General features: G+C 35.4%; 1 protein-coding gene and 1 long non-coding RNA gene across 3 annotated transcripts; one reads left to right on the forward strand and one right to left on the reverse strand.

Moving 5' to 3' along the window:
* Positions 1-312: 312 nt before the first annotated feature.
* LOC102583001 (uncharacterized) lies at positions 313-3,515 on the reverse strand. The gene is made up of 4 exons (XR_001474548.1): positions 3,260-3,515; positions 692-883; positions 473-549; positions 313-374 (listed from the first exon to the last, which is right to left on the reverse strand). It is a non-coding gene; the product is annotated as an uncharacterized lncRNA (long non-coding RNA).
* A 2,583-nt stretch (positions 3,516-6,098) lies between these two features.
* LOC102583332 (receptor-like protein kinase 2) lies at positions 6,099-10,063 on the forward strand. 2 transcript variants are annotated; one of them, XM_015312767.1, is made up of 3 exons: positions 6,099-8,254; positions 8,630-9,251; positions 9,478-10,063. In XM_015312767.1, the coding sequence occupies exons 1-3, from the start codon at positions 6,428-6,430 to the stop codon at positions 9,915-9,917; spliced, it is 2,889 nt and encodes a 962-aa protein (XP_015168253.1). In that variant the 5' UTR covers positions 6,099-6,427; the 3' UTR covers positions 9,918-10,063. The 2 variants fall into 2 exon arrangements, with proteins under 2 accessions (XP_015168253.1, XP_006356342.1); XM_006356280.2 differs by having other exon boundaries at positions 6,099-9,251.
* The last annotated feature ends 350 nt before the right edge of the window (positions 10,064-10,413 follow it).

Here is a 10,413-nt window from a genome sequence, read left to right on the forward strand (position 1 = left end):
CTCGCCTCGAGACGTCTTGCTCCGAGGCCCCCCTACAGCAGTCCCCACCCTACCTCCTACCCCCTGCCTCAAGGCATCTTTCCCCGAGGCCGTCCCCTCCCCACCCTACCTCGAGTCCCCTTCGCCCCCGCCTCGAGGCGCTGTTCCCCGAGCCCCACACCTCCTATTTTTGTGTGCACTGACATTTCATCAAGAACAGCTTTAGAGAAGAAAGATATTAGAAGTTTACCTCAACAAGCCAATCAACTCATATAGCGCGCCTACCCAATTGATTTCTTTCTGTACTTTCGCCATGAAATATGTGGAAGGCCTAAGTCAAATCATATAGCGCGCATGCCCGATTGATGGAATCTGTGGGAAGGCCTTTTCTTTGCCTAGTACAATGATCAAAGATAACATTATAACATGTTTGATAACAAAATCTTAGTAAAACTGCAATTCATGTTTGATAACATTATAAAGAGATTTATACCTCAGATCCTCGCAAGTGTTTGTATCAATGTTGACAATCTTATCCCCATATTCCAAGTCCACAAGTACATCATATATCTGCTACAGGAATTAAAAATAGATAAATCGTATAAATAGATGTTATAGTTAAAATGAAATTTTAGAACAAGGACTACTCTCTGCTGAAAAGATCAAAACCTGCTGCTATGACATGTTCTGAGATGTAGAGGGTGCTACACACCTTTTTCTAGATGGAATGAACTGCAGCCAATTCATGGTCATCTATGCATTCGACCTCCAGACTTCTCACTGTGTCAGAAGTTGACATAGATGGCAGTGATCTTAGGCACAACTGCATCACTTCTTTGAATAGAAACAGGTTTGCTGCTTCGTCTGACAGAGGAGGATGATGGCAGAACAGCAAACTGCATTACTGGTGCAAGTAATGCATTAAGAAATGTTCTTAATCCAAAGCCAAAAATGATTCCAAAGTTTATCACTAGTTCAGATACAAGAAACAATCTTTTTCAATTTACTCACATTGCAAAACAACTCATTACAAGGTTCATCAAACTGTGAAAACTCAAAATTATCAAAAGTTTCTTATAAATTTTGTCCCTAACAAATTAAGAACAGTAATAAAATCATTTAAGGAGACAAAAAGCAGGAATTGGTCCACTGATCCACAGTAATGATCTAGAATGCCACTGGTCCACTTCATGATTTAGAAATTTTTAAACACAAACTGTTGTTTAAATTGACAACCAAGAAGGACTTTCTACAAATTGACAGCCAAGGACTTTCTAAATAAGAGGAACCGAAATACTCGAAATGAGAAATGCAATTCAATTGAACATCCACACTGATTTAGAAATTTCTAAACACAAACTGTTGCTAAAATGATTTCGACTCCTGTAAAAGTATTTCAGATCGCATCAGGCCACAGACAGGGCAGCATTGGAACATGTAAATCATTACAACCAACCCTATTTCTAAACAGGCTTGCCAGATGCCAGACGAAATGGAAAGGTTTACAATATATCATTTATAATGCACTTCAGAATTCATATAATGAGAGGGGAAACTAACACAAACTCATTTGACAGTATCTAACAGAAGGAAGAAACAAACACAAACTTGATCAAAATGTATTTAAAAGAAGAAGGAGAAATATATATTCATGCTCTCAGAAAAGAGCCAACTATTAACTGCAGAAAAATAGCTTAATGAATACACTTGAAACCACTGATTCTAGACGAACTTTTGGGACAACTTATTATCAAGACTTAGTTACATAGATAAATTTGATCATTTTTCAATCAAAATATTAGAACAGGAAATTCAATGGGAGTTAGGCTAAACAAAATTTACATCGACATGAATTAGATAAAAAGCTTAAGCACATAAGCAGCTGATATCCATAAATGATTTCTCGATGCTCAAAAATAGACGATATGGCAGATTAAAGACTCAAAGCAAAGCTAGAACTCACTGTTAGCTAATTATTTTTTAGAGCAAATTAAATGGTTAGTACTTAGGACAGAAATTTAAACCCGAAGGCACGACATACAAATGTGAGCTTAAATGATCCCAAAACATGAAAATTAAGCTACTATGTGCATTTGTAAAGCAGAATTTTTTCTTCAGCCTATTAACACTAGAACTTTCTTCAAATGTTCAAAAAGCAAAGTGGACAGATAAACAAAAGAAACAAAAAAGCTGCCCTTTACCTAATCACAGTCGCTAGCTCATTTCTCTACCAAATCGGAGAAAGATGCCTCACGATTCGCTATTGTATGTACAACTTGTCTCATCTTTTAAGACCATTTTATCCAAACATAGGAGAAATTGCTCGCTATGATGTCCATTGTAAGAAGTCATTATGAGCTGCCAAGTAGGTAACCGATTCACTCACATTGCCAAATTTCAAGGAGTTCTTTTGTTTAATATAAGGTTATCCCAACTGGACCTTTACAAGATAGTTAAGAAGAAAGGTGTTGAACGTTCCACTAGCACTCATGGAAATTGTATAAAAAGAGAATCAAGAAAGGTTTGTAGGATAGGGAACAGTTTTATAGATTTGGGGAATAATCTCTAATTTGTTACGTATTTATTTAGGATGCATCCACCACGTTCCAATTTGAATAGAATGAGGAATAGTCTCCTAACTCGCTTTGTCAAAAGAAGCAGACGGTAATTACAGATGAAAATCTGAACTTCTAAAACAATATAAAAAATCTTGGTAGATTACACTTCAAATGATAGACACAATTGATAGGCCTCCATGAATAGGTTTGTTATGATGCAGGACAAGATGAGATGGTGCATCAAAAATGAATTGGGGGAAGATGTTTCAAATTTTCCATTCATAATACTTCTTAACCATTAAAAGAATACTTAACTCTAACATAATTTTTAAAAGGATAAAACAGTGAACTTGTTTATACAGGGAAGTCAATAATCAAAGAATTCAACTACCAAATATCACAATCTCGACCAAAAAAAGAAATCCCGCAAATCCTTGCATATCAAAACCCCTCATTTGATTTCTCAATCATTTTTTCACGAAACCCCACTTAACATTAACCATTTTACTTATTTAATCCAAGAAAGAAAACCCCAGAAAAAAAATTCACAAAACCCACCTACATTTTCCTTCCGTACACAAATTAACGCAAGAAACCCGATAACTAACAAACAAAAAAGTGAATCATCAAACCAGTAATCAAAAACATAGAAAGACTCACAAGTTTGGAGGAATGAGAAATCGAGCAGAGACAGTTGTGTGATTGGAGATATTAGAAAGTACCGGTCGTTTCTTAGCCGCTCCAGCATTCAATTTTCCGGTCTGATTATTCTCCAACCCGGATGCATTAGCCGCCATTGCTTGTCTCTTCGCCACAGATGAACGCCTTTTCTGGGTCGTCGTCTTCTCCTCCTTCTAATATAAAACGTCTTCAAGAAAACGAAGAAGAAAGCTGTTAACTTCAAGTAAATGCGGGAAAAGAGGGGTGATTTGAATTGACTATCCGTTAGGAGCTGACAACGGAAGGATCAACATTAGGGATTCGTTCTTGACTTTGGTGCACCCAGAAAAAACCTCGCACTTCCCCTTTGTTTTTACTTTTTTTTTTTGGAAAAGATAAATTCAAATTATAAGTAGTAATTATATGGTAATTGACAGATTATATTAATAGAAATAAAAAATTTGTTATAAGGAATGAAATATGTGACCTTATACTAGGTTTAGTACATTTGAATTGAATTTAATTGAATTTGAAAGCAATGTTTAAATTTAAAGTTAGAAAATGAAATTATTAAAGTCAAATTATGAGTAAGCACTGAAACAATAACATATTCGATAAAATCTCATGACTTAGCTAGATTCAAAGAAGATGGTGTGTAAGGTTTTGTTTCAAAATTTTAAAATTATAGTTGGAGATTATTTTGAATTAGTTTTTGTTATTAAAAGGCACATTTGAAAAAAAAAAGCTCCATGAAGTTCTTTCACAAAAAATTGAACTGTATTTTCACGTCCAAACACAATAAAAAGAATGATATATTTTAGGCATATTCTCCAAGTACTTATAATTATATGCATTCTACTCTAAGATAAGAAATGTTATCGTGATTCGTGAACTACAAAATGTGAGAATGTATAGAATTACTATCATGAGTTAACATTCCGGAAGATTTGCACTTGTATTTCAACATTCAAACACACATGAAGGTTCTTTTTTTAAGCATAAATCTAAATACGTTGATATCAAACAAGTCAAAAGATCCTTATGATTGCAATTCACTCTTCATTCTTATTTTTGCTAGTTGTTACTAAAATAATTTGAACTACCCTAAAAAAATAAAATTACTTGATTCAAGTTAATTTTTTTAAAAAAAATCGATACACAAAGAAAATTAGAAGGAAACTACTAACTACTAAAAGTAAGAAATATAAAAATTAATAAGAAGATAGATGGAGATTACATAACTATAAAGCATGCAATGCAATGATCGACTTTTTGTAGATTAAATCTAAATGTGAATATGAAATTTTAGCTCTGATTTTGTATATTATTTTGTTCTAAACTGAATGAGCTCTGATTTTGATAAGGACAAATTTTGCAATGAATGGTTATCAGGGTGTATCTTTCATTTCAACTTCCTATAAATAATACTACCTCTGTCCATTTTTAATCGTCATAGTCTTACCGTCTAACCGTTGATACTCCGCATCATCACGGAGAATTCAATTTCACCGGGTCCATGTCGGAGACAGCGGGACAGTCATTACACCATTTGTGCAGGTTTTTACTTATGCAACAAGGAATTTCGCTAATTTTTAAAGTCAAACGATGATAACTTTTACTAATATTTTACGATGTATTTTTTCATTATATTGATATACAAAAAATTAGAATTTATAATACTTTTCGTATAGTTTTTTTGAATATTTAATTTTTTTTGTTTAAATATCGAATTAATGTAATCTAATTTAACTTTGAAATTAGTCAAATTAACTTTCGAAAAGAGCAACATAACAGTTAAAAAGGGGATAGAGGGAGTATGCTTTAAGATAATAATTTCACAACAGACACACTACTTGTAATGATTGAAAAATAATTACACCCTCTTAGAAAAAATATATTATTTGATGGACGGTTATATAGCGTAAAAATTGAGAGTATATAACACATTTAACCGCTCGGTTACAATATATTTTAACTCAAGAATATTGGTATGCCCTAAAATGCACCTCTTCATGGAGGTGACTTGTCCTTCTCATTAGTATTTGTAATTAGACACTTCAACTCAAGATATAATCCTGATTCTTGGCTTTTCAACCCCTTAATAAAGGATTAGTTGTGCTTAAGCACTTGTCTCACCAAAGTGGGGGCCTTAAGGAAAAAGACACAAAAAGTAAAGTATCAAAAAATCAAGCAAATTATTTTCTAAATTGTGCCTTCAGTATTGACAAATACGTCTTTGCTGTAGTCGGCAAAAAGTATATGATTTTCAATTTTACGTATAAGTATATCACTGTCTCTCTTTTATCGTAATTATTATTATTATTTCATTTAAATTTATCACATAACACCCTAGTACGGTGGTGACACCTTTCCATTTCAAGTTATCATGTCTTTAAGTAACATCTTAATCTATTTTTCTAAATCTCAAATATTTTTGCAAACAACTTCAGTTTGTCAAGTCAACTTATATTTTTTATACTGAAGGAAGTAATCCTGTACACAACAAATACAATTTACCAACATGAAATTGAGACAAAAGTTAAAAAGTTTCCATAACACTCTTTTATATAAGGAGATTAGATATTTCTTAGAGAAGAAATCAGAATAGTGGGATGGGAGCCAACAAAAATGAAGAAATGAAGGGTGTAATGACAAAAGTAGCCATGTGTTGAGACAAAAGAACTTTATCACATACAGTGGCGGAGTTAGAAATTCAAACAAGAGCTCAAAAAAATTAAATCTTGTGCTAAAGGATTTATATATATATATATACATATAAAATCATTTTTATCCTATTTATATAGTATACTATTTCAACAAAGGCGTTCAATTGGACCCTCTGCCTCGGCCCCTACATATAGACATAGAACCAGCCAGAAGGCATATTAGTACAAACAAAATCTTCCAAACCATCACAGCAATAATACCCCCTATGGCCAACCCTGTCCTACAACACTGTGTCAAGTGTCCATCTTGACAATGAATCTAATTGAAGACAGATATATTTGGAGGAAAATCAAGATTTCTGAAAATTCCATTTGTTTCTTTCTTTTACATAAAATTCTGCAAGAATTTAACTGTTGTGCATTTCCAACACCAGCAAACCATGATAAAGAAATCATTGCAGATAACCTCTTATGACTACATTTGGTGCAAAAAAGAAAACTGAAATAGAAGTACAGTAGATCAGAGAGTACATACACACCCTCATTGTCATCATAATCATAATCATGTCAGGCAAACTAACAGTCATCTTATTCTTCTTGTTTCTCAACATATCTTTTTTATTCCCAACATCCATTTCTGGTTTAAATCAAGAAGGGGTTTCTTTAATGTCATGGCTTTCCACTTTTAACTCTTCTGCTTCTGTTGCACCTTTCTCTTCATGGAATCCAAGTCATGAAAATCCATGCAAATGGGATTATATCCAATGCACCAGTAATGGATTTGTTTCAGATATCAAGATCAGGTCGATCAATCTTCCCGCGATATTCCCAAGTCAAGTTCTTTCTTTTCACTTTCTGGAAGTGCTAGTTTTATCAAATTGTAACCTCACTGGTGAAATTCCTGCTTTTATTGGAAACTTGTCATCGTCTCTGAGGATTTTGGATCTCAGTTTCAACGCTCTAACAGGAAGTATTCCGCCTGAAATAGGAAGATTATCACAGCTAAAGCAACTTTTGTTGAGTTCTAATTTCTTTGAAGGTCAGATACCAAAGGAGATAGGAAGATGTTCTGAATTGCAGCAGCTTGAGCTCTTTGACAATCAGTTTTCTGGAAAGATACCTGAAGAGATCGGTCAGTTAACGAGTCTTGAAATCTTTCGTGCTGGTGGGAACGTGGGAATTCAAGGAGAAATCCCAATGCAGATATCAAGCTGCAAAGAGTTGGTCATTTTGGGTCTTGCAGATACCGGTGTTACGGGTCAGATTCCACATAGTATAGGTGAACTCAAGAAGCTGCAGACTCTTGCTGTTTACACAGCTAATTTGACTGGTGAAATCCCTCCAGAAATTGGGAATTGCACTTCTTTAGAAGAATTGTTTGTCTATGAGAATCAAATTACAGGAGAAATTCCAAGTGAACTCGGTCTCTTGAAGAATCTTAAGAAGGTTTTGCTTTGGAAGAACAATCTGACAGGGGAAATTCCAGGAAATCTTGGAAACTGTTCAAGTTTGAAAGTGATTGATTTCTCTGTGAACTATCTATATGGTGAAATCCCTCCGTCTTTCGAGAATTTAGGCACATTGGAGGAGCTTCTATTATCAGAAAACAGCATTTCTGGAGAAATCCCATACTATATTGGCAACTTTTCCAGCTTGAAGCAGCTTGAATTGGACAACAACAACATTTCAGGTGTGATTCCACCTACCATTGGGAAACTAAAGGAGCTAAATCTGTTTTTCGCTTGGCAGAATCAACTTCACGGGAGCATACCGACTGAGCTAGCAGATTGTCGGAAACTTCAGTCTTTGGATCTTTCTCACAATTTCCTTACAGGGTCCATCCCAAACACTTTATTCAATCTCAGGAACTTGACTAAGCTGCTGCTGATATCAAATGTTCTGTCCGGTGGAATTCCACCTGATATTGGAAATTGCACCAGCTTATCCAGATTACGCCTTGGATCAAACAGGTTAGATGGTCCAATTCCTCCAGAAATAGGGCGTCTACCGAGTTTGAGTTATCTTGAACTGTCGGAAAATCAATTCACTGGATCAATCCCTCCAGCTATTGGCAACTGTCCGCAGCTAGAAATGGTTGATCTTCATGGAAACAATCTTCAAGGAACAGTTCCTTCCTCTTTTGTGTCCCTCACTGGTCTTAATATATTAGACCTATCCATGAACAGAATATCAGGTAACATTCCAGAAGATATAGGGAAACTCATATTACTGAACAAACTCATACTGAATGGAAACAACATAGACGGAACGGTTCCTAAATCACTTGAACTCTGCCAGGATTTGCAGTTGTTGGATTTAAGCAGCAACAGACTCGTGGGCTTAATCCCTGAAGAGATTGGTAACCTCCAAGGACTAGATATTCTGTTCAATGTAAGTCGTAATTTTCTGACCGGACAGATTCCTGAAAGCTTCTCTAACCTCTCCAAGCTAGCCAACATGGATATTTCTCATAACATGTTGACTGGAAGTCTTAGAGTACTCAGTAACCTTGATAACCTTGTTTCTCTGAATGTTTCATACAATAACTTTTCTGGTGTTCTTCCTAACACAAAATTCTTTCAAAGTCTCCCTCCTAGCGCTTTTATTGGTAATCAAGAGCTCTGCACTGACAGAGCTGCATGCCACTTAAGTGGTGATCACCATGGATTAAAATCCATAAAGAAGATCACCATTGCTATTGTACTCAGCATTTTCATGACCATGCTAATTGTGACAGCTTCTATTGCCATCTTTATCCGAACACAGGGAGAGATATGTCAGAAGGACGACGAAGAAAATGGTTTGCAGTGGGAATTCACCCCATTCCGAAAGCTTAGCTTCTCTGTAACTGATGTAGTGCCAAGACTTAGTGAATCTAACATTGTTGGAAAGGGCTGCTCAAGCTTTGTTTATCGCGTTGAGACTCCATCAGGACAGGTGATCGCGGTGAAGAAACTATTGGCTAAGAAAATCGGTGAGGTTCCTCAGAGGGACTTTTTTTCTGCAGAAGTTAGAACACTGGGATCAATCAGGCATAAAAACATAGTGAGGCTTCTTGGATGTTGTAATAATGGCAAAACAAGATTGTTGTTGTTTGATTACATTAGTAACGGGAGTTTATCGGGACTTCTCCATGAGAAGAGGGTATTTCTGGATTGGGATGCTAGGTTTAATATCATATTAGGAGCAGCTCAGGGCTTAGCTTATCTTCACCATGACTGTAGTCCTCCTATAGTCCATCGTGATATCAAAACCAATAACATTTTGGTAGGTCCACAGTTTGAAGCTTTTCTTGCAGACTTTGGACTTGCAAAGCTATTAAACACATCATCAGATACTTCAAGAGCCTCCACCATAATAGCTGGTTCCTATGGGTATATAGCTCCGGGTGAGTACATTTCCTCAAATTTCCGCCCTATATATTCAAATATTTATTAAGTGCTCAACATTTTGATAACATGATTATGCTAGTACTATTGAATATTAGCTTTAAAGAAACACTTGAAGTTCACTATATTAGTCTTGTACCCCGTGAAATTCGCTGTGCAAGACATATAGTAGGTATATATACTATGTTTGGACAGCATTCTAAATGTTTTGGTCCTACATTGCAGAATATGGATATAGTCTAAGAATAACTGAGAAGAGTGATGTCTATAGCTATGGCATTGTGCTTCTCGAGGTCCTAACGGGGATGGAACCAACTGATTCCCGGATACCAGAAGGCAGCCACATTGTCACTTGGGTCAATCAGGAGCTAAGAGTAAAACATAAGGAATTCACAACAATTCTTGATCAGCAATTACTTTTAAGGTCTGGTACACAAACTCAGGAGATGCTTCAAGTTCTTGGGGTGGCACTACTTTGTGTTAACCCATGCGCGAATGAAAGACCAACAATGAAGGATGTAGCAGCAATGCTAATGGAAATCAGGCACGAAAATGAAGATCTTGAGAAGCCTAATCGAGGAGTGGTACCGAATCCTAAAGAAGCAATTAGTTGTCCTAGTTTCTCTGGTTCATCTCAACCTCTCAATAGATCCCCTCCTCAGTAACTCTAGTTAACTTAGCCTCTCTCTAGTTCTAACTAGTTGATTCTTTCAAGTAACTAATAAGGATGTATAGATTATCAATATTCATTTCACAAAATAAGAACATTACTCTTTCTAGTCCCGACTATAAGTCGTTTTGACAAACTAAATTCGTTATTGTTAGTATAAATGAAGAAGGATCATTTTTTTTTTCCTTCCAATTTGTGCAACTACCCTAGAAGAAATGTCAAAAAGTGATCCCTACAACTATTCAATTAAACAAATGCAAGAAAAGAGGGCAATATCTCCCAGATCATTAGACTTAACATTTCCGAAAAACAGCTAATTTAGCTTATAATGATGAAGTAAAAATTAAGAGAGTAAAAGTACAAGAACAATTGTCCTCGTTAAAATGACAGTAAACCAATATTATTATGTGATGATTGATTAAATGAGAAGCATAAATATGTGATGATTAAAGATTAGGAACCAAATATCAACCATAGAAAGTATAGCAGCA

This window comes from Solanum tuberosum, unplaced genomic scaffold (genome assembly GCF_000226075.1).
Source record: "Solanum tuberosum cultivar DM 1-3 516 R44 unplaced genomic scaffold, SolTub_3.0 scf00213, whole genome shotgun sequence".
In the NCBI taxonomy this organism is placed as follows: domain Eukaryota; kingdom Viridiplantae; phylum Streptophyta; class Magnoliopsida; order Solanales; family Solanaceae; genus Solanum; species Solanum tuberosum.